Raw genomic sequence first — 24525 nt, 5'->3', positions numbered from 1 at the left:
GGAGGAGGAGGAGGAGGCGGGGGAGTGACAGAAGCACACCATGTACCGACCACTGGCATGAGCAGAGGAGAACAAAGGAGAACAATCCGCCCAGAGATGACCTCCTTTCCGAGGTGGAACGTGAACCCAGATGGGAGAACCAGCCGGATCGACAGGAAGGCAGCATCATCTTCATCGTTCACCTCACCTTCCTCAACCCCATTCTGCATCGCTTTTCTCCTCTACTCGCCCCCCGTTCATGGCCCCGGTTGGGGGGGGGGGGCAGGTTCATGATCCACGGGAACCGGGAGGATTTGAGGGATTTCTCTCCAGCAGCATTTTAATAGAGCGTGCAGCATCGCTCAGCTGACGTTACTCTGATGCAACGCTGACGGTTCCGTCTGGACCATCTGGTGCTTCATCAGAACTCAGAGCGGAGATCAGAGATTCTGTCAGCGACCCGCCGGTACCGGCTCCCAACTCAAGAACCTGGTCTGACAAAAATCACACCAAACACTTCAGCGGGATTTTAAACCCGTTTAATAGATTCCATTTCAAGAGTGCAATTATTTCGCGTAAATAAAATATCTCTGCTTCGTAGAATATAATTTATCTCTTAAATTCTGTAGGAAATATAGTTTCTGCATGAAGTAAAGATTCTCAAAGGAGATATAAAGACGAAGATGAAGACGCTCGTGTTCCCAAAACCGTGGCACAAATCTGTCCCATTAGAAACGTACAAGCGACGCTACGGGCGGAGAGCGGGGAACAAACACCCCCAGCACGGAGGTCATGGGGCCGTCTGGGCGGGGCGGCTGACTCCGCCCATCAGGTGCAGGTTGCTTGGAGTCAGCTCTAAACGGTTCAAGGCCTGTTGAGAACAAACACGCCGACTAATCGCTCTTCTTGCAGCTCGCCGTCTCCGCCTTCTCCGACTCCTCCGACTCCTCCTTGGCTTTGATTGGTCCTCTGTGACCCCCGACGGGTGACCCCGAGGCGTACGACCCCGCTGGCCCGTTTTTGCTGAAGTCTTGGGTGGAGGTCGTGTCGTCGCTCGTGCCGTTATCGATGCACGCTTTGTTCCCTTCAGAGGGGAGGGCTCTGTAAGGGGCGTGGCCGGCGAAGAGGGTCTTATAGATGGCCGACTCGATGGCAGCGAAGGGCGAGGAGGTGGAGCCTGTCAGCATCATCCTGGACTGGAATGAGAAGAAAATAGTTTATGTGGTTCAAATAAAAAGATGTAAACAGAGACGGCTTTAAATTCACGCAGCTTCACCTCCTCAGGAGGAGCAGGGAGGTGCGCATAAGGGAGCATGTGCACCTCCCTGCTCCTCAGCTCAGCTAAAGTGAGCACGCCTCTGGACGGCACGTCAGTGTCTCCTCATCAGCCGATCACATCGGCATCGTTAGCGGTGAAAAACAACAAGCCGGATTGGACGAGTGGAATCTGATGAAACGGCGCCGCGCTAATTTGACAGATCAGAGTCAGAGGGCAAACAGGAGCGCTGCAATAAGGAGCGCTGCAATAAGGAGAGCGAGATTTATCTGCATCTCAAGTTTCCCAGAGAAGAGGACGGATGATGCAAGCGGCTGAAAATGATGCGAAAGCCTCAGCCCTGTGGGTAACAAGCTAACGTGAGTCACATCAGCTCAAACTTCAAAAAGCAGAGGGAGACGGGAAAACCAGATTAGGAGCCAAACGGCGGTTCTCAGAGCCAATGGATGAAGAGAGACGCGGACGCAAAACGTCAATCGATAGCATGTTGATCTGTTCTCAGGGTCTCCGGGAGCAAGCGGGCCGACCTTGCTGACGACGGTGAAGACGGTGTAGATGAGCATCAGGTGGTGCTTCTGCAGAGGCAGGTAGTGGCCGTGCTGCAGCGCAAACAGCACCGCCCCCATCAGGGTCACCTTGGTGGGGCTGGACACACACAGGACAGAGCGGTCAGGACGCGGGGTACGACAGCAGCTGGTTAGCTTAGCTTAGCTTAGCTTAGCATAGTATCTTAAATACTGCAGCAGGAGAAAAGCGCCCAAACGCTGATGGTCCCTTTAACGTTCCCCGTAGACTCAGCTTCCTGGTCCTTTGGGACTTACTAGGACATTTTGAGGAGCTCGTTGGTCTCCGGCTTCCAAACGCCTCGAACCAGCTGCTCAAAGTTCCTCAGCAGGCCCCCCCCGGCACCTGCCAGGAGAAGCACACGACCCACATTCATATGAAGCACGACTGCGTGAACCTGAGGGGTACCCCCCCAGACCCTGACCTTTAGCCCACCCATTGGCCACCATGACCAGCAGGCTGTCCTTGTATTTGCCGTGCGCCTGGGCGACCCCCCCCAGCACCTTCCACGTCCGGGTCACCTCCTTCATTCCTGCGAGCAGCAGCCGGAGAGGCAGCAGGGCGGCGCAGGAGTACACCAGGTCCATGGGGCAGTAGAACACCAGGTACCTGCACACACAGGCTGGCATCACTCCGCCAGCAGAGGGCGCTGTGTCGCCTCTGAGCAGAAGCCTGTAATTACACGAGCCGCCGCTTGGGGGCAGCAACGGCCCATCATAGAGGAGGGGCCTGAACTTCATGCTGCCTCTCTGGGACGCTTAGCGGCTTCTTCTCAACAGAACTTCTTTATTCCGCGTCTCTCATTTCTGGTTCGTCCTCAACGCTGCGCTAAAGCCACGCCCCCCCTTCCTCCATCTTGTGTGTTTTTTTTTACCAGGTGACAGAGGCCAGCAGGATGTTGCCGCTGTTGGACAAAGGTGCGACGGGCGGCTCGGCCAGCATGATCCCAGACAGCACGGCTCCCCCGAAGCAGAACAGCATGGAGCTGAACCAGCAGGCCAGGGGGCTGACCCTGGAGACCTCAAGGGCGCCTGCAGGGGGGGGGGGGGGGGCACAATGCAAGCTTCTGGAAAGGCATGCGAACCCGGTAATCGCTGCTGCTGAAGGATTACCACGATCCTTTAAGAGCACGATTACAGTAATTATTGAAAGCAAGACGAGACCAACCGGCTTTTTGTGGAGAGGCTATATTAGATTATAGATTATATATAGGTAAAGGTAGCGTTGAGGCTCCTGTCTACACACAGAACGGCGCTAATCTGGGGATTACAGGGTTCACAGCTCCACCTCCTGCCCCCCCCCCCCCCCCCCCCCCCCCCACATGCAAATAAACACAGGCACACACACACACATGCTAATGCATTTGTTTGTCTGTATTTGCATGAGTTTCCTCCTCTGGGCCACCGTCCCTGATCCTGACCTCCTGACCATCAATGTCTCGAAAGAACCCCGACTCTCAACCGTGACCTCTGACCCTGACCTCTGACACCAGGGCGTGATGGACGCTACATCAAACAACCAGCATCACCTGTAAGAACAGAACATATTTTTATAAAATACAAGCTTTCTAAATGTTAAAAGGTCAAAGTTCGTGGTTTGTAATAAAACATTCTTCCCACTCTTTTCTTTTTAACTCAACCCATGATGGACTTTGGACTTTTTGGACCGCTTCTCTCTTACGGGCCGTTGCAGCCGAAATCCGGTCTGGCAGCGACGATGATGATGATGAACTGAACCATCATCACCTCGGAGGCGCTGAGCAGATCCAGAACCGGCGCCTGATTGGACGGAGGAACTAACGTGGTAAAGAGAAAGAGTGTGGGGGGGGGTGCTTTCCTTTTTGGGATGAAGAGCAGCCCCGTCTGGCGCCCTGACATTTACCCTGCTTCAGACGAGTAAACAGTGCAGAGAACAAAGGGTTAAAGGTCACAGAGGCTCAGATACTAAACAGGGCAAGTTCAGAAATAGATTTAGTACTACAATGGAGGGTGTGTGTGTGTGTGTGTGTACAGTTCAAGTCCACCTGTCCTGCAGGCTCTGAATGGTTTCACGTCTCTCAGGAATCATCAGTAGCAGTACTACTAGCAGTACTACTTCTAGTTGTAGTACTTCTAGCAGTACTACTATCAGTACTACTTCTAGCTGTATTACTTCTAGCAGTACTTCTAGCAGTACTTCTAACAGCACTACTTCTAGCTGTATTACTTCTAGCAGTACTTCTAGCAGTACTTCTAACAGCACTACTTCTAGCTGTATTTCTTAGCTGTAACACTTCTGTGACTTCAGGCCGAGTACACATTTAACATGACTTTTATTTTGGCGGTCTAACCACTGACCAATCAGTGAATAGTTTATTATTCTGCATGTTTGTCTCAAAGTAAAACCGGCTTCATCATGTCTGGATGTCAAAGTCACATGTTGAGCTCTGATAAGCAGAAGGTTTAGTGTGTGTGTGTGTGTGTGTGTAGGGGGGGGGGGGGCAGGAGGGTGTGTCTGATGAAGGAGTAGATAAGCAGAGAACTTCCCTAAAGTAGCGCCACGTAGTCGCTGCTATAGATGATGACCTCATGGTGTATTAAACTGTGTCTCACTGTACTTGTACTGTAGTACATGCTACTGTTTGACTGTACTTGTACTGTACTGTTTGACTGTACTTGTACTCTAACATTCTATCTAATAAATATATTCATCAGCAGCAGCAGCTGCAGCACTCCACAGGTGGGTCACAGATGGGTCTCGGGTGGGTCTCGGGTGGGTCTCGGGTGGGTCTCGGGTGGGTCTCGGGTGGGTCTCAGGTGGGTCTCGGGTGGGTCTCGGGTGGGTCTCAGGTGGGTCTCAGGTGCCGCTAACCCATTTCAATGACTCTAAATGGACCAGGTAACGTTATGTGAACCTAACCACACCTGATCAGTGTTTGGGCTGGACCGCTCAGAACACCAGAACCAGAAACGACCACGAAACGGAGCGACGTGGAACACACGCGCGCCACGTGACCATCCGCCGATGAAGTGAACCGGAACCAGAACCGGAACCGGAACGCACTCACCTGGCTGCTCCCTCAGAGCCATGACGGACACGACGTAGTGCGCGATGTCAAAGTACGGGAACATGGACAAGTTGGCGAGGCCGTGGGACAGTTCGTCCAGGTGCAGCAGCCCCAGCAGCTCCATCGCGGTTCCGTGTCGGTCCGGTCCGCGGAGACCGTCGAGCTGGGCGGAACCGGTCCAACTCTGCGCATCAGGACAAAGTCCGGCTCCGCCGCCGTCAACAAAGCGCTGCCAAGTTGCTCGAAGCCTATTGGTCGATTACAGGGACTGACGGGAACGGCCGAGGGACGAGACGATCCGCTCCGACGGAGGACGGGAACGGCCGAAGTACCGGCCGTTAACCGAGGCGGAATTCCTGCCCCGTCTTCCGCCGTGCGAGGGATGTGGCAGGCGGAGCCGGAGCAGCGCGGTGATTGGACGAGCGAGAGCGCAGCGGACCAATCACGAGTCAGAGTGCGACCCTTTGATGTGAAGGCAAACAGCCTTTTCCCTTTGCTTCAAACAGAAATTCTGTCAATATTAAAAAGTGTAATGATTCGTGACGGCCTCCAGGGGGAGCTGTGGCCTAACGCTAACCCTAGCCCGAGCCCCTCTACTGACTATAATGAACTGAAAGGTAACATTAAGTCTTGCTAAATGTCTCTCTGACGTGTCCTCGTGGTTTCTCAGGACACATCGTGTTTTTTAACACTCTGCTCCTTTGATCTGAGCTAATCCCAAAAGCAGTTTCACCTCCATCCATTAACGCTGCACCTTCCTCAATCTCAGCAGGAGATCACTGAGTTAGTTTGATCACAGATCAAAGGTGATGGGAGGAGACTGTTGACTTTTACAGTTTCTCTGTCTCGTCGGCTTAAACGAATTTGAACAAATGAAAACAGGAAATCTGAGGCTGCAGAGACGTCTTCATCCTTCATTGTCCCAACCGCTTAATCCGTTATCGGGTCGCGGGCCAAGCTGGAGCCAATCCCAGCAGTCAATGGGCGAGAGGCAGGGGACACCCTGGACAAGCCGCCAGCTCATCGCAGGGCACGCAGAGACGTCTTTAAATCTTTAAATCTGAATGTTTGATGTGCATGAGGAGGCCCGGTTGACTTCTCTGCTTCGGTTCCTTCCTGCGTGTCTGTCTCTCCCAATCAATCACACACGCGCACACACACACGCACACATGCACACGCACACACACACACACACACACCAGGCTGACAGAGCGATGGTTAAAGCCGTTATTTGTTTCTCACATGATTTAAATTGAAATTAAAATCATAAAGAATATAACTGTGTGCAGTGTAATCCCTGATATGGGACGTAATGATTCCGTTTAGTCGGCACATTAATGCAGTGCAGGAATATACTTTTTTTTTACGGTAATTATTTTTCTCTCTCACTACTTTAATTTCCTTTAGCGAACAAAAGTTAATATTTGGCAGGTTGAGCTGATTACATTCGATCAGTCCTATTTATAGATTTATATCTGATGGTTATTCCTTTTTTTTTAAGCCAATAACTTTCCAATGATGAGCCAGAGGGAATCCCAGCTCAGAAGTCGGTGTGACGGGAGTTCCTTTTGATCTCCATCATCGCTTTATACCTCAGTCCCAGTTTCAGATGCTGCTTCAGATTATCCTCCAGAACTCTCTCATCTCTTCTTTCCGTGCACGCTCACAGTTTATTTCTGTTCCATTTGACAGCTCCGATCTTGTGATCTAATTTCATTTATCTGTATTTTGCATCTTTCACCTCCCTCTGATTCCGAGTTTCTTTGAAAACTTGCTGTTTGATGTATGAAAAGCTCTGCAGGATCAATGACGTCAGCTGTCTCTAAACGAGAGGGAATCACCGGGATGAGAGGTCAATATTTAACCTTATTCAAAAGTGTTTGAGTAACAAGTTAGTCCGGCGCGGAGGAATATGCGGAGTCTCTGCGACCTCCAGGGGCGTTTGATTTGATGACGTCAGCTGTGGAGTGAGTGAGCGAAAAACGCCCAGCGTTCCTCTCCCCGGTCACCGACTTTAACAGCATGTCCGTGAGGATAAAACGCGAGAGCCACTCCTACCGGAGCTCCGCTGAGGCTCTGCGGTGAAGAGAGGGAGGAGGAGGAGGAGGAGGAGGAGGAGGAGGAGGCGGTCGGGATCCTGCGCGCCCACCCCGGAGACACCAGAGAGGAGGAGAGACGGAGACGGGAGGATGGCGACCCTGCTGCAGCCTGCGGACCCGGAGCTTCTAGGGGACCGGAGCGCCACCGGCGCGTCCCCGACCTCCTCCAGCGCCTCGCAGCGCTTCAACGACAGTAAATTCTACCTGCTGGTGGTGATCGGGGAGATCGCGGCCGAGGAGCACCTGAGGTGTGCCATTGCGGACATAGAGAAAGGTAACTGGGCGGAGGGCCCCCCCGGGGGCGTGACGTCTTCATTAGAACTCAACAACAGGTGTAAACGATCATAGGGGTTGTTTTACGCACGGCGCATTACGCCTGAGCGCATTGCGCATATTCTGGATCCATTAATAAAACGTGATCCCGACTCTTTGAACTGGGAGTGACGCGTCTCCCGGTAGCATCAGGACCGCTCCCTGAAGCTCACAGGCTCCACCCACCCACCCATTTATTATTTATTTATTATTATTATTATTATTATTATATTATTGTACTGTCGTGGCGGAAGGCCCGGTGGTCGCCATCCACACGTGGGCCCGGAAGCGGACGGTAATGATTCAGCGTGAAATCTCCACGATGCGTCAGAAACGCAACAGTCACGCGCGCGTTTCTGCGGCCGCTGCGGGTTTCCAGGCCTTTGTTCCCGGTTTGGATCCGGTAGTCTCTGCTTTGATAACGGTAATAACGGATCTCTACTCCATCATCATCATCATCATCATCCCACTCAGGCCCGCTCGTCTCTCGCCGGCCGGTGGGCGTGGATTGGTCCGCAGTGCGCTCCCTACGGGAAGGCGCGTTGCGCGTTGCGCGTTGCGCGTTTTGACTGAAGGTCCGGGCCCGCGTTCTAAACGGGCTGTTTATTTCTAGCGCGCTTTAATCGCACTCTGGAGCGTTTTGTTAGCATCACGTGTGCTGCGGATAATGGACGCCCTGCTCCGGAGGCCCTGGGCAGGCCTGACTCTGCGTAATGATGACAGGACGACGTCACCATGACTCAGCAGAGTGGGAGGACTGGGACACAAAGCAAAAGGAAGACGGCTGGATTCTTATTCGCTCCAGGAGGAGGCTGATTCTGGTTCTGGTTCTGGTTCTGGTGCCGTTTGTTTAAGGATTACGAAAAACCGCAGGACGGACCCTGATGATAAAATCTTTATTAATGCATTAAATTAAGTCACCAAACATCCCAGTCATAAAGGGGGGGGGGGGATATGAACCAGCATGAAACACGTCTCCTGGTTCTGATCCAGAATGAGGTCAGGAACAAATATTACATTTTAACATTAAACCCATTTATGGATTCAAGAATCAGTTAAAAATAAACATCAGCTCTGATTCACTTTGACTTTTCATTTTGGTGTATAAAGATACAAGAACAATCTAGAACCTCCTGGTGCTGATCCAGATCACCGTGACAACATGTGGACGGTGTGACTTGTCCATCCCTGGTTTTGTTTTTGCTCATGGATTTTTTTCTCCCTTCCTTTGTCTTGCAGGGATCCGCTCATGGGACGCTAATCTCATCGAATGCAACCTGGACCAGGAGCTCAAGCTGTTTGTCTCGAGACACTCGGCTCGCTTCTCTGCAGAAGTCAAAGGTAAACCAGGAACAAAGGATTGTTCTATCCTCCCTTTCATTTCACGCTAGCGGCCTGATTCATGCGGCTCAACAAACAGAACCTGAGACGGTGAAAAACACACACAGCTTTTAGCTTTTAGCTTCTAGCATTAGCCTTACATTGAATGGAGGGATACGAGTCCAACGTCCATTACACTGATTTTATGTGAGGGATCATTTCACCAGTGCCTTTGGAAACATTAAACAAATCAATACTTTTAGCTTTAAACCTTATTGATTACAGGAAATCACAAAACAGCAGCAGGAAGAGACACCCCCAGCATCTTCTTCAGGGATACACAATATCCGCCTTGCATATCGATTTCCCAGCCTCCTGCCGACGGGGCAGAAAGAGACGGACTCACCTGGAGGGTTAAAAGGCCGTCTCCGAGACACCGATCGATTCAATCATCAATAGTCATAAAGAATTCTGGTGTCTTTTCCAAATGAATTTGATGAAAAGATCAAATTCCTCTCGGTCATTTCTGCAAATGTAATCCTGTTAAACAGAACGGAAAAGTTGGAGCGTGGAGAATCAGTCGGGAAGCTGAAGTCACAGGAATTATAACTTTCCTGTCTGGAGGAGGAATCGAGCTGCAGCATCCACGTTGGGAATAAACGGATTCCCGAAAGTCAGGCTCTCAGTTATCGGATACGAACGGACAATCCGATCTGTCCGACTGCGCGCACGGCGGCGCCATCTGTTCTGGTTCCGTCGGATCCGGTCTCGCCCTTGGTGGTTTTTGTCATCAGGACTTTCTGTTCTGTGATATAAAAGGAGACAAAGACAGAATAAAAAGTTATTCTATGGCACCGGTGTTGCTGTGAGGTTCATGAACAGGATGGACGACGGACCGCCGAGACCGGTTCAGTTCTACAGCCCGCTGAGACACGAGCAGAGTGGCGCGGCGCTAACTGGGGCGGTTTATTAGGCTGCATTCACACATTAATGCATTCATCACTGGATGAAAGGCATCATCCAAATGGACCATCCAAATGGTCTCTGCGTCATCGCTTCTCCCCCCCCCCCCCCCTTTACAATAGAATTCCAGACGCTCGTCCTTTCTTCTGCCTTTGCTGAACTCCCCAGAAGTTCATTATTGTGTTCTACACGCAGTAGGATCAAAGTCATTATCATAACCAATAACCCAAACCCAGAATGATTGATTTCGGGCGTGGATGATTGTGTTTGTGATCGACGTCTTCATCTCTTTATAACGTTAACAAACACAGTCGACGAGGTTTAAAGCGTGAAAAGAAAGAAACCTGGTTCATGACTGTTTTCTTTCGCTTCTTCCTGTTAGTACAAGATTATTCCCCTTTTAAATCTGCACATTTAATTTCACTTGTGTGTTTTCCATGTTGTTTTGCAGGGCAGAGAATTCTTCACCACAAAAGTAATGTCCTGGAGACGGTGGTGCTCATCAACCCAGCAGACGACGCAGTTAGCACTGAGGTACAATGAGCTGGACGCTAAGAGCTAACAGTCCGCTAATGGCTTTCTATGACATCATCCTTGTTCTTTAATCTCCATTTCAAAACGCACAAGTACGAAGCAACTCAGTCTTTGGTGTCGGCTGCGTCAATCATTTAATGTTGAACTGCTGTTGTTTTTAGTTGGAATAAAAAATAAATAAAAGAAGGAGCAAATTGGAGCTCAGGGGATAAAACTAAATTCCCGTTTCACAAGAACACGCTTTTATTTGAAGCTTCAGCAGCAGTTTGAGGGTCACATGACAGGGTGTGCCCCTGTTGGTGCCCCCTTTCAGTGTTGCCCCTGCCCCCCCTCAGACCACGTCTGTCATTATTTTATACTTTAAATAAATAACTTTCCGTTTCGCAGTGTGCCACACACGTTACTATTTGTTCCTGTACTTTCAACCAAAGTCGGGTTTGCTCTCACTGAAGCTCGACCTTCTCTCTTCCAGGCTCGCTTGATGATCTCAGACGCCGCCAGACACAAGCTTCTGGTTCTGGCGGGGCAATGCTCTGAAACCAGCGGGGAGCTGATCCTTCAGTCGGGATCCTTCTCTTTCTGCAACTTCATCGACATATTCACAGACCAAGAGGTGAGCCGGCACGCTTCTGTCGTTCGCATGCAGGTCGGCTTTGCATCGGGAAGCTGAAGTTCCAACGCACTGATTTACTTTTTCTCGTGCACAGATTGGGGAATTGCTCAGTACCATTCACCCCGCAAACAAAGCCAGCCTTACACTCTCCTGCCCTGAACACGGCGACTGGAAAAACTCAAACTTGGACAAACACAACCTGCAGGATTTCATTCACATGAAGCTGAACTCCTCCCTCATCCTCCCTGAGATGGAAGGCCTCTCCGAGTTCACAGAGTATTTATCTGAATCGGTAGAGATCCCGTCTCCGTTTGACATGCTGGAGCCACCAACATCAGGTGGATTCCTAAAACTCTCCAAGCCATGCTGTTACATTTTCCCTGCCGGCTGCGGTGACTCTGCGCTCTTTGCTGTCAATGGCTTCAACATGCTCATTAACGGCGGCTCAGACAGGAAGTCATGCTTCTGGAAGCTGGTGAGACATCTGGATAGGGTGGACTCCATCCTGCTGACCCACGTTAGCGGTGATAACCTGCCGGGCATCAACAGCATGCTGCAGAGGAAGGTTGCAGAGCTTGAGGAAGAACAGTCGCAGGGTTCCACCGCTAACAGCGACTGGGTGAAGAACATGATTTCTCCAGATATCGGCGTTGTGTTTGTGAATCTTCCAGAAAATCTGGAAAACCCTGAACCCAATTACAGAGTGCGGAGCGACGCTGAGGAAGCAGCAGTTATGAAGCACCTGCTTATGAAACTTAATTTGAGGATAGAGCCTTTGCAAAGACCTGTTGGAAACACTATAGAGCCAATCACACTCTTTCAGAAAATGGGAGTTGGGAAGCTTGAAATGTACGTGCTAAATCCCTCAAAGAACAGCAAGGAGATGCAACACTTTATGAAGCAATGGACAGGAAGTGCAAAAGACACTGCGTCCATTTTGCTCCCAAACGGAAAAGAATCAGAGTTCCCCGTCTCTAACTTGACATCGATCTCCTCGCTCATTGTGTGGCATCCTGCAAATCACGCGGATAAGGTTTTGCGTGTTCTCTTTCCTGGAAATACTACCCAGCATCACATCTTTGAAGGTTTAGAAAAACTGAAGCACCTGGACTTCCTGAAGCAGCCTGTTGTCACTCAAAAAGCAATGTCCTCTACACCATCAATACCAACGGTAAAGCAAGCCAAGATGAAACACAGGACTGACAGCAGAGAGAGCCTGAAGTCTACCCCGAAGCCGTCGCCAATCAAAAGCACTAGGAAGGAGTCAAAGGACGAAGCACCAGAAAATACAAAGACAGAAGTGGAAACGTCTCATGAGAAATCACAAAAAGCCCCATTAAAAAAGGAAAAGGCAAAGGCAACTGAGAGAGAATCAAAAGCAAAGGAAGAGAAGACAGTTCAACACGATACTCCAGAGAAAAAGAAGGAAAAGATAGTCAAAAAGGATGCCAAAGTGTCTGTGGAAAAGGAGGGTAAAAAAGAGGTAGCAAAGAAAGATGACGCCCCCAAACAAGCGGGCAAAAAGGATGAGAAAGTGAAAAAAGAGGAAGCAAAGAAAGTTTTCAAAAGGGATATCAGAAGAGACTCTCCTCTGAAGGAGAAGAAGGAAGAAAAGAGAGAGCAAAAGAAAGATGGCAAAAGGCCTTTTAAAGACATAAGAAAGTCCGCTGCAGGTGAAGAAAAGGGTCCATCTCCAAAACCAAAGCCAAAACCCCTGACAAAGGACTCCAAGAAAGACGCAGGAATCCCGTCAAAGTCAAAAGAAACAGTAAAGTCAAAGGTGACGAGGAAGGATACGAAGGTGGATGGTGGTAAACCCGCAGGAAGTGTAGCTGCTGCGTCACAAGATCCAGAAGCCGTGCGGTCCCTCATGTCCTCGCCGGAAGATCTCACCACGGACTTCGATAAGCTTCGAGCTGAAGAGTTGGTGCAGGACGATGCAAGTGTGCAACCAAACAAAGAAGAGGAGGCAGTGCTGATCCACCATGAAGACTTAATAAAAACCAAGGAATCGCCTGAAGCGCTGGAGTCTCTCGATGAAGGAATAACCACAACAGAGGCTGAAGGCGAATGCGGAACGACTCCAGAAGAACAAGTCGTTAAGTCGAAACTCGATGGCAGCATGAGCGAGAAGTTTGAAGATGAAGGTACTGTCATGGAAGAGACCTCTGAGGGAGCGGATTATGAAGAGAAAGGAGACATAGAAGAAGTGCGTGAACCACAGAGAGCAGAGCCAGATAAGAACCGACCTACCCCTAGTCGGGATGAACAAAAAGAGAGAAGTGAAGTGGATCAACATAATCCGTTTCTATCAGCCTCACCCAAAGCATCCTCACCGGTTTCTCCGGCTGCATCTATCCATGACGAAATGCTCCCAGTGGGCTGTGAGCGCTCAGCCGCCTTTGATGACGAGAACAGAGATGAAATCCCTGAAGATTATACCGTCACCTCCGGCCACACTCAGTGCACCATTGAGCTAACCAGTGTGCCTACTCCCGTGGATGGGATGGTGACTCCGAGGGACATCATGAGCGACGAAACCACCAATGATGTATCTCCTTCTCAGGATGTCGGCAGGTCCGGAACATCAGCATCTGGAGAGTTCGATAGGAAGAATCTGTCCCTGGCTCAGGACATTCCGAGGTCGGACCATTCTCAGAGCGATGCCACAGAGGGCCATGACTACAACCACTCCGCTTCCACAATACCTACTCCTTCGTCACTAGAAGAGGATAAAATCTGCAAGGAGTTTCCTTCTGTAGGGAAAGCTGAGGGGCTTGCTGCAGCTCCAGAGTCCCGTGAGACGGACTCGGGTTCCACAACCTCACCTCTTGTACGATCTCCATCTGTAGATCAACAAAACAAAACTGATGTTCCAAACGTATTTGCTGCTCCAGTTGAACTGTCCACCACTCTGGCAGGGTGTACCAAGGTAAGAGCCGATTCATCCGTCAATCCAGATGATCAGACATTGGAAGGAGCTAGCTCTCCTCAGTCATCTGGCCACACCCCTTACCATCAGTCACCGGTGGATGAAAAGGTGGAATCTCTACCACCTGTGTCACAAGAGAAAGGGTTTGGACCGGTCATTGTAGAGATCACAAGTGATAAAGAGGACTCCTCTGCAAGGGTCACCCCAGAGCCCTACGAGCCAGAAGCAGACAGCGCTTTCCTTGGAGAGGAAGTAATCTCTCCAAAAAGCCCACCTCCATTTCCCCCTGATTCCACAGAAAAGATGGAAAAGTCACCATTTGAAATGGATGACAAGAAAATTGAGGCAAACACCCAATCTGTCTTGAACCAAAATGAAGCAGACGCTAATCCTTTCACAGCTTTCAAAGAAGAAAGTAAAATGTCCATTTCAGAAGGTACCGCATCAGACAAGTCAGGAACCCCTCCAGAGGAAGTGGTAGCAGAGGAGACCTTTTCACATTTAGCTTCAGCATCCACCACCTCTCTGGCCACCAGCTCCTTGCCAGAACCCACCACTGACTCTCCTTCCCTTCATGCTGAAGTAGGTTCTCCTCATTCGACAGAAGTAGATGACTCTTTGTCCGTCTCCGTCGTTCAGACCCCGACCATGTTTCAAGACGCTGAGGGATCTCCATCAAAGGAGGACAGTCCAAGGCCAATGTCTATCTCCCCAGACCTCTCACCAAAGACGAAAAGCAGAACACAGATGCAGGACACAAAATCCCCCGAGCATTCCACCATGTCAGTAGAGTTCGGCCAGGACTCCCCCGACCACTCGTTAGCCCTGGACTTCAGCAAGCAGTCCCCAGAGCATCCATCTGTTGGGGGCAGCTCACACGCTACGGAGAATGGTCCAACTGAGGTGGACTACAGCCCATCAGGTGGACTGAATAGAGGATCATGTGAACATCAAACTACTGTGGACAAGCCCTTTCTCTTTGACAGTGATTCAGTCCTCGCCACTTCTGCAACGCCGTCAGATGCGTCTCAGTCCACTCCCTCTGTTACAACACCGTGTCAAATGACAGAGATCCCACAGACAGGAAAATCCCCACTTACCCCAAAAGCATCATCTCTGACCCACTCCCCCTGCTCCAGTGAGCTATCGCCAGTGGTTGACTATCCCCTGACTAAAGACGCCAATAGCCCGGTTTCATCTCACGAAGAGAGCACTGATGATCAACCCGACACACCGCGAAACGTTGGCAAATCAACGCCACCTCCTGAGGCGGCTTCACCATCATCTCCTCTGGCCTCCTTAAGAGAGGAAACCTTTTCCAGAGTAAAGGAGACTAATCCGTTTAAAACTGCAGATGCTACATTTGAGGAAAAATCTCCCGTGAGCCCAGAAGTTCCATCATATCTACCTCTGTCTTCCGATCCATGCGGTGCCAGGAACCCACAACCCACCAAGGGTCCTTCTCCTCCATCTAGGACTGATGTTGACCTTTGCCTAGTGACCTCATGTGAATACCGTCACCCCAAGACAGAGTTATCGCCATCCTTCATCAACCCTAACCCTTTGGAGTACTTCATTAACGAAGAGAGCACCTTGAATGAAGAGAAGCCTTTAGCCAAGCCTGGCGATGGACCTCCAGCCCCAGGGGGCAAACTTCCTGCCAAGCAATGTGAGGAGACCCCACCCACATCCATCAGTGAATCTGCTCCCTCACAGACAGATTCAGATGTGCCACCGGGGACAGAGGAGTGTCCCTCCATTACAGCAGATGCTAACATTGACTCAGAAGACGACTCTGAGACTCTTCCCACTGACAGAACCCTGACCTACAGGCATGCCGACCCTCCTCCAGTGGCGCCCAGGGACTCCGCTCCATCTTCAGGCCACCAGGATGTCTGCATGGTGGATCCAGAGGCCCTTAAGGCCGAGGAAAACCTCCACAATGCAAATACAGAAGAAGGAGAAAAACCCAAGAAGAAAAAGGTCTTGAAAAAGTCGTCCTCGCCAGCCAGGAAGACCGCTCTATCCAAAGTGAAGGACTCAAAAACGTCCTCTCCCAAGAAGACTGTTGGAGAAGGGAAAGACGCCAAAAACGCAACCAATACTTCTGCATCAAGAGGCGTAAAAAGTGCCACATCGGGTGAGTACAGTTTGCTCATTGTCAGCATTCTTATCGTGGAAGAAGCTCATATTCTTTTATGCTCGCCTACGTTTCGGCCTCTTTCAGGTACGAGCGGTGGAAAGGCATCAAGTGGGGCGTCTTCGCCCAACTGCCCCCCCATGTACATGGATTTGGTTTACATTCCCAATCACTGTAGTGCCAAGAATGTGGACGCTGACTTCTTCAAGCGAGTGCGCTCCTCTTACTATGTTGTCAGCGGCAATGACCTGAATGCCCAGGAACCCGACAGGGCTGTCCTCGATGCCCTCCTGGAAGGAAAGGCCCAGTGGGGCAACAATGTGCAAGTAAGTATTCCATATAGATACCGTGCGGTTGTGTGGTACTGATGCATTAACTGGAGTGGCAGTTGGCATCTTTGGAAACCAATGTGAGAAACTTTAACGCTCCCATCCGAGACTAAAGCCTGGGAACTTCCCCCCTCTCTGATGTCAGGTCACTCTGATTCCGACCCATGACACTGACGTGATGAGGGAGTGGTACCAGGAGACCCACGATAAGCAGCAGGAGCTCAACATCATGGTCCTGGCCAGCAGCAGCACCGTCGTCATGCAGGACGAGTCCTTCCCAGCTTGTAAGATTGAGATGTAGACCTCTTCGTCTCCAAGCGAGGCCCGACTGCTTGTAAGATTATTATTTGAGGAAAATCGATTCATGTAGCAAGAAAAACTGAAGCAGATGCTTAAACACTCACGTGCAGAACTAAGACATAATAAACCAAGGAAAGAAATTATATCCGCAATGAAGACTAATACAAATAAGCTTTAATGGGCTCCATCCAAAATGAGAATGCTTCCGTTCTAAAGTGAAACTGTCGAACGCCAAAGCCACTACGACCTTTGTTATGACCCCTTATGGCACCATCAAATAATGATGTGGCTATATCGAGTCTATTCAATTTAACTGCTTTCAAGGAATAAAACTGGCATGTAATATTTTCATGAATGGCTGTTTTACGCACCAAAGGATAAACCACGATGCCACCTGCTGTTGCCTTAGGGAGCTGTAATGAATGTAGAAGAGCGGTCGGGTAACGGTCATCAGACGTGTGACTGTTATGCAGCTGAACGACAGGAAGGATGGACGAGCACTGATTAGCATTAATACGACGTCTAGCGTCATGTCCATCACAAGGGCAAACTGTTCCCGGATTACGTTTGATTGAAAATGGCCGTTTGGGGCGTTTTTATTTTTGTTTATGTTGCTGCTGATATTAATTTATTCTGTGAAACTGAATTCTGCCTCAGAATGTTCTTCCTTGATTGTGTTACATCTGTGAATGTTGTTGCTTTTATTTTTCATGTAACCACGGCGCTTATTTGGGAGCGAGGCTTTTCCCGTTGTAAAGATGGAGGGCAGGATATTTCCAGAATACTTGAAATGTCTTGTACTATGTGTTATTCGGGCTTGAGGACACACAGGCTACGAAAAGGAGCGTTTTATCATTTGTGCCATTATGTTTTACATGACCGTAACTCCAGGGATTATAAATTGCACTGCGTAGAAATAAGACTTGACTGCGGGTGCAAGACGGTGTACTTTCAGATTGAAAGTTTGTTTTCTGGTCCTGTGGGAGGTGAGCGCTGGTGACCGGAGTGTTCCAGATGGAAGTATATACACAAACATGACACGTACCAAACTCACAGTGCAGCTGGTGCAGATGAGCCAGCTTCTGGGGAGGCAGATTCACAACTCGATGATTCCAGGCTTCGGTCATTTCCGACTCGACCCACTCGCAATGCTCATCCGCCGGCTCTGGGATCAAGTCAGACGTTCACGATCAAACCAACATCACACCCAACAACAAATCTACAATCCGAACTGACATTTCTCTTGGACTGACTTTTCTCTTTCCTGTCTTCTTGCTCTAAACGTCTGTTTCTCTCTCTTTCTCATCATGGCCGCATCTTTCTCGCAGCCTTTCTCATAATGTTTGCCTGCAGCTGAGTGGTATACCTGTCTTGTGATCTTGCATCCTCTCTTCCCTTTTCCCAAACTCATATGCAACCTATAGCAAGTAGTGAAAGTATTCCTGAGCGCTTTCTGATGTTTGTGTGCAATATTTTCTCGAACCATGATGTAAAATGTACCAGTACTAAACGACACGTTTAAAAACAACCACAATAAAAGCTGTTGTGCAAACAGGAACCCGTCTCTGCGTCTTCTTCATTGTTTAAAGGCCCAGTTGTGTTGTTTCAGCAGGTGAAGCCAAGTCATGCCACTCGAAGCCACTGCATTTTGTGATCTGTTTCAGGAAACATACTTACCTCAGGAAGTGGAAATCTTTTATAGATCTCTGTGATTCATCCAGACCACAAACACTCGACTTTATAACTCAGACACAGTCTGACAGGAATGAGTGCAGGCTTTTTTCTCAGATAATGTCAGCACTATAAATATAAGGGCCGCATTGCAAGTTTCCATGTCAGCACTCCATTGTCCTGTGCCATAGCTTCTGCCATGACCGAGGGCCCGTGGTTATGTGTGTATGGATGGGCTTTACGTTAATTGTCCCTAAAATGACAGCGGCATTGTATTAATATTAGCAACGGCATGTGAAAAGCTCCAAAGAAACAAGACAAGAGCACTTGTGGAAAAGGACATTATGAAATAAAAAATGTACTTTGTAAAAACTTTTTTTATGTTATAAAATCTTGGAAAATTAATTTAAAAAATCAATCTTTTAAAAAGTATGACATTGTTAAAATATTCATTATGAAATATTTAATAAATAATTAAAGAATAAAAATATATTTCATAATATAACCTTATTTTTCAATTTAATGCCAATATTATATATTTGTCTGTCATTTATCAAAATTATGTTTTTATTTAATTTTGAATCTTTTGGGCTTCCATAATTTATCAACATCTATTTATGCCGCCAGGCGGTCGCGCGAACTTGATGACGTAACGCGTACGCAACCCTTACGCATCCCAATGGAAACATTTCATTGGCTGAGCCACATAGCAACCAGAGTCCATAGCAACGGAAAAAAGTAAGAAGTTGCTATGGACTCTGGTCCATAGCAACTTCTTACTTTTTTCCGCCAATAGGAAGCCAGAGCAACCAGTCCATAGCAACGGAAACAAGGAAGTAGTCGCAACTCAACGCAGCAGCTATTCTCAATAAATAAACAACTAGTTATACTAGTTTCAAAACCTTATATTTGAAAAATAGTTAATAAAAAGCTCAAACAAGAAAAACAAGCAAACAAAAAACAAACGCACCCAATTGCAATACCCTCGCCTCCTCTTCGGCGAGGGTCACAAGATCAGTGCTGACCAATCATATTCGACGTCTTCGCCGTGGTAATATTGAGCATCGCGCCCCGCCATCTTGGTTGATACCAAGTGTTACTTAACGAAAATAAACAGATATGTACAGCTTTAATTTTAATATTTGACTAATATTCGACTCGAGGTCGTTTCGCCCTCTTGTATCCCAGTTTCATGAAAAGGTCGTTGTTGCGTTATCAGAATGCTGCTGGGAGAAACTTCACAGAAGGTTGTGTGTGAATGTGTGATAAAGCAGAATTAAATATTTAATCATTGAAAAATGACTATTTCTTTATTATATAGATATATTATATTATAGAAATACTATGTTCTCTCAGATAAATTTAAGGTTTACTAATCCCCAAATCGTTTCATTCTGGACGTTTTTTTAGTTTGTGTAGCGAAGTTGACATCAGTATCCACAGAGCCATTTTGGTGCCCTAGGCGAGATTATGATTTTGCGCCCCCCCCCCCCCCCCATACACAGCAAACATTATATATATAAAACATTAATAACAACAACCATATGACGGACCTTAAAAGTTTAATTATTCTTCAAAACAACTAGCACACGCTATACAATACAAATAATAAAATAAAATAAATAAACGGAAATAAAACAGGGTTACTGTTCAGATTAAGAGGAAATTAAAAGTCCTGACAGCTTCCACACAAACAATGCAAAACAGATACATAGCAAATAATTTTGCATTATAGCTTACATTTAAAATTTTAAATGATGGTATTTGATGGTATCATCAAATGATACCTGTCTTGAAAGCTCATGATTTATGCTTATTAAAGCAAGTCCATTGAGACGCTCTTGTGACATCGTGGATCTCAGGTCAGTTTTTATAAGCTTTAGTTTGGAGAAGCTCCTCTCTGCAGCATACCTGTCAACCTCCTAGGCTCCATGGCCTTACAAACCGTTGATTTTTTCCTTACAAAATACAAAATAACCTTACACCATATATTTTTTTTCAAATGCGTTTATTTATGTACATAGTTGGACATTATTAATTAGGATACAGTTTAATTTTGATATTTTAACTAAACTAAAATATCCATTAATAATGCTTGTAATTTAAATTTATAAATAAGAACAGCTATTTCGGGGGGGGAAATATTTAGCATTTTTATTTTTGTAAACCAAACTTAAGTATCGATCAATGATGGTTGTAATTTAAATTTCAAACAGGGACAGAAAATACAAACCTTTGCTGGCTTGTGATTGGGAAACATGTTTTTCACGTTTCTTGATATTTGGTGCAGACCGGATGGGACTGTAACAGTTCGTGTTTGTGTTCGTAATTCCTACTCTGCAGGGAGTCAGTGAAGGCATCAGGGAGGAGGGGCGGGGTGTGTGTGAGCGTGGAGGGGGTGAGAGAGACGGGAGAGGATATCTGTCCTGTTAGCGGCGGGGTTACCGGTTAATGAAAGCTTGTTCTGAGACCCATCTCGTCCTTGTTTCAGCGTCTGACGGACGCTACAAATTTGCGTTTTCCCGTACAGATGTTCTTCTACGCCGTACACGTCTTAGAATGCATAAAAACGTACTGGTTGACAGGTATGCTGCAGCAGCAACTGCCACGGTCTAGCTGAGGTGCGCACTGATAAATCGCCCCCCCCCCCTCTTCTTGGACGGTCAAGGCATTGTGTTTCAGGTCATACCAAGAATGACAAACAACGAGGGGGGGGGGTGTTGTTTTTCATTTTTTCTGTATTTGTTTGTTTTTTATTTTCTAGGCAGAGCATGAGAAAGGGGCGCCCGTTGGGGCAATAAATTATAACTATTATTAGTTTATTTTCATTTTATTTTTTTATATATATAATTTTTTTTCGAGGCTTGGAGTGGCGCCCCCTCCAGCTGGTGGCGCCCTAGGCAACCGCCTAGTTCGCCTATGCCTAGAGCCGGCTCTGAGTATCCAGAATCTACTGATGGGAGCAGCACGTAAACAATGGCGCACTTCACTTCCCACAATGCACCGCCCACATACCCGAGCAGCTAGCCAGAACAGAGCAGTTCTTAGAACCCAGGCGAGCCGCTCGTGTGGTGTTAGTGGACACAGAACATCGTAGAAAGCGGGTGAACGGCAGCTTTCTGTCATTAACTTTAAAAGAAAGTTAATGTTTTTATTTCTTCTTCTGTCGAGAGGCAGTGGCGTTAGCGCCTCCTAGCGGCCGCTGCTGGCGGCGCGTCTTAGCATTAGCTGACTAGCTGGATGCGGGAGAAAGCGGCGTGAAAACCTTCCGGTAACTCCAGCACGACACACGGAGCAAAACAACACGGGAACAAAAGACAACGGCAGCGGGAAGTCGGGATGACACCTTGATTCTCCGACAGGCCGCGTAATAAACAAGTTAGCCGGTTTTTGAGGCGCTAAGTGAAGTCTGACATCTGTAAACACTGGCGCTAGCTTAGCTTTAGCTAGCATCGACAGTAAACAATGAGCTCCGAAGCGACCGCACCGGCCGGCAAGCCGGAGGACGACGGGATGACGTGGTGGTACCGATGGATCTGCAAGATAGCAGGCGTCTTGGGAGGAATATGTAAGTAAAGGTCCATTTTGCATCACGTGATCAGTAAATAAATGTTTACACATTATAAACCCTGCCGTGCGTGTGTGTGACGGTTGAAGTTTGCACTTTTTGTTTCGTCAATCAGGTGGATCCTCTGCCTCGTCAGCGTATTTCATTCATTCTTTAGACGCTCAACTTGAGTTGATGAGTTTTAGCACCTGAAAGTGAATTCGATCGTTCCCTGGAAACACACATTTGATCGATCAGTCATCGAGTCACCCGAGTCCCAGCTCCTGTGTGATGGCGTGATCTCTCTCGCGTCTCATCTTTCACCTTGTCTTGTTTTTCCGTCCCGCTGATGAAGCCTGTGCCGTCGCCGGAGTCTGGAGCTGCGTCACCGTGAACCCGCTAAATATCGCCGCAGGAGTCTGGATGGTGTAAGTCTGTCCCCGCGTTCCGCGTGGACATCCGTACGACGGCTCAGCTGCAGCTTTGTCCTGTCCTGTCCCGTCCCGTCCCCAGGTTGAACGCCTTTGTCCTGTTCCTGTGTGAAGTCCCGTTCTGCTGCCAGTTCATCGAGTTCGCCAACGCAGTCGCAGCGCGAGCCGACAAACTCCGGGCGTGGCAGAAAGCGCTCTTCTACTGCGGGTACGCAGCCGTGCGTTCGCCCCTGGGACATCCATCACGGCGTGGATGTGCCCCCCCCCCCCGTTCGCTGACGCCTGTGTCCTCTCTGCTGCTCCTCCAGGATGGCTCTGTTCCCCGTGTTTTTGAGCTTCACCTTTACCACCTTGTTTGGGAACGCCATCGCCTTTGCCGCTGGAGTTCTGTACGGCCTCGCGTCTCTGGGCAAAAAGTAAGACGTCCGGCAGGGGCATCGGTGTTTGTTTCTCTTTATGTCTCATGTCTCTCATGTCTCCCTCATCTTAACTGTCTCATTAAAACAAGCTGACGTATTAAGCAGTATTCCACATTACAGCAACGTAATAAGACTGACTTTACGCTTCTAACACTTTTAATCTGCCTCTTTCTTTACGAGACGAGCGGCGTAACGACCTCGCGGCTAACGGGCGCCTCCCTCCTCCTGGTTTCCACCTGCCGCTCCCCTCGTTTTTTTTAATTCTCCTCCTTTTCCCGCTGCCTCTTCCTGCCTTTCCTTCTGTCCTCAGGGGAGAAGCAGTGACGTACGCCAGGCTGCAGCACCAGAAACAGGGGGATGAAGAGAGGATGACGGGAACGATAGACGGGGGTCCAGAGTGAGGCAGCCGCCCCTCCTCCCAGACCAGTTCGTCCTCCCTTCCTTCCATCGTTTAAAGCTAACGCGGCGGCTAAACAGGAAGTCTTAGCGTGACGCTTTAGATCTGTCTTTATTACCTCTGCGTTATATTTATTTATTTGTATTCAGATTCTGGGGCTTTGATGTGGGAAGTACCGGCAAATGTAAAATCAATAACATTGATCAGGGATCTTGTTGACAGTTCATTTTCGTTTTATACTTTAATCTTTTGTATTTTGGGCGTGTTTCGGTGACGTTCCTATGAAAACCTTCAGCTGCTTTGAACGTCCTTTCCGAGCTCTCATTGGTCGGGGCGTTTGTGTCGTTATGGTAACGCTGGAGGGTGCCTGGTACTGACTGTTACTGAAACTCAACTCGGAGGCGTGTCTCTCTCTACTCAGAAGCTCGCTGGTCTTTGTAGTCCACTCAGCTTTCTGAGCGGTGGATGATGATCACTCAGAGGTGTGTCTGTGACTGAACGCTCTGCTCATGCGCACCGGCTCTCAGGTGTCACATCCAGCGGCGGGCGCTAGCTACTCACACACGCACCGGAAGGACACAAACGAAAGCACAGTTGTTCAAAACGGTCCCAGTGGATTCAATGGGAGTGACCTAGTGGACAAAGGGCGACACCTACTGGTAACACTCGGTATTCCAGTTCTACCAGGAGGACTGAACCAATCATAATAGTAATATCATAATTATTGTGCAGCCAGCATTCAACACACACACACCAGTATTAATATGATTTAAGAACAACATTCACATCCCCCCCCCCCCCCCCCCCCACTGTATCCTAGACCACCATGATGTTGGATTGTCTTTACCTGTGCAGGTGTTGAGTGTTTTGCAGTAAGGGTGTGTGTGTGTGTGTGTTTGTGTGCGTGTGTGTCGTGATCCTGCTAATAATTAGTGAATTAAACGACCTTGCTAACGTCGGCGATGCTTCCTGTGTTTTTATTCCTTAAGGTACAGCCGAGGATAAAATCTGTTTGATGCTAATTCAGAATTTATCCCCTGCAGCGTTGGAATTCATTTCACCTGGAATTCATGTAAAACTCAAATAAAGCTTTTAATTTACCTCCAAGGTGGTTCCATAACGGAAAAGGTAAAAAGGAAAAGTAACGTTTTACCTCCAGTCCGACAGCAGAGGGCGCCGTTACATTACTCCTCTCGCATCTCCTAATTATTCTTTGTGTCTTACTAATTATGTAAATACTCAGTCGTTCTATCCATAAGACTTTCAGACGTCACCAAATAATATTTACAGAATAAATAGGATAAATAGATAAATCGACCTGCGGATCCGTTTTTAAAGTTTAGTTTGGAAGGACTCAGATCATTTTCTCTGTATCCACGAAGGATTCATCTGAGATAAGAACTCTAAGATCTCTCTAAAGAAATCGGTGCCTTGTGTGTGTGTGCGTGTATGTGTGGGGGGGGGGGGGGGGGGGGAGAGAGAGAGAGAGAGAGACAGACAGACAGACAGACAGACGGGTGCCGCGTCGCCACCAACAGGAAGGAATATAAAATCATCATCAGTCGTTCAGCAGAAATCACCTGCGGAGGGAGAGAACGCTCTGGCGCGCAGCTCTGACGCGCACCTCCAGGATCCCCCCCCCCTTCAGGACGG

General features: G+C 48.4%; 3 protein-coding genes across 4 annotated transcripts; 2 read left to right on the top strand and 1 right to left on the bottom strand.

Moving 5' to 3' along the window:
* Positions 1-531: 531 nt before the first annotated feature.
* tmem38b (transmembrane protein 38B) lies at positions 532-4989 on the bottom strand. Its single transcript, XM_068753092.1, has 6 exons — positions 4866-4989; positions 2694-2850; positions 2244-2428; positions 2077-2164; positions 1783-1900; positions 532-1175 (listed from the first exon to the last, which is right to left on the bottom strand). The coding sequence occupies exons 1-6, from the start codon at positions 4987-4989 to the stop codon at positions 873-875; spliced, it is 975 nt and encodes a 324-aa protein (XP_068609193.1). The 3' UTR covers positions 532-872.
* A 2065-nt stretch (positions 4990-7054) lies between these two features.
* On the top strand, positions 7055-16408 carry map1b (microtubule-associated protein 1B). Of its 2 annotated transcripts, XM_068752795.1 has the most exons (8): positions 7055-7238; positions 8516-8617; positions 10011-10093; positions 10566-10706; positions 10801-14790; positions 14947-15778; positions 15866-16104; positions 16253-16408. In XM_068752795.1, the coding sequence occupies exons 1-8, from the start codon at positions 7055-7057 to the stop codon at positions 16406-16408; spliced, it is 5727 nt and encodes a 1908-aa protein (XP_068608896.1). The 2 variants fall into 2 exon arrangements, with proteins under 2 accessions (XP_068608896.1, XP_068608895.1); XM_068752794.1 differs by having other exon boundaries at positions 10801-15778.
* Positions 16409-21392: 4984 nt separating this feature from the next.
* cacfd1 (calcium channel flower domain containing 1) lies at positions 21393-23871 on the top strand. Its single transcript, XM_068753044.1, has 5 exons — positions 21393-21646; positions 21981-22053; positions 22139-22264; positions 22365-22472; positions 22786-23871. The coding sequence occupies exons 1-5, from the start codon at positions 21544-21546 to the stop codon at positions 22874-22876; spliced, it is 501 nt and encodes a 166-aa protein (XP_068609145.1). The 5' UTR covers positions 21393-21543; the 3' UTR covers positions 22877-23871.
* The last annotated feature ends 654 nt before the right edge of the window (positions 23872-24525 follow it).

This window comes from Brachionichthys hirsutus, chromosome 19 (genome assembly GCF_040956055.1).
Source record: "Brachionichthys hirsutus isolate HB-005 chromosome 19, CSIRO-AGI_Bhir_v1, whole genome shotgun sequence".
Classification (NCBI taxonomy): Eukaryota; Metazoa; Chordata; class Actinopteri; order Lophiiformes; family Brachionichthyidae; genus Brachionichthys; species Brachionichthys hirsutus.
The sequence above is the reverse complement of the archived record's forward strand: the minus strand, read 5'-3'. Positions and strand labels throughout refer to the sequence as shown.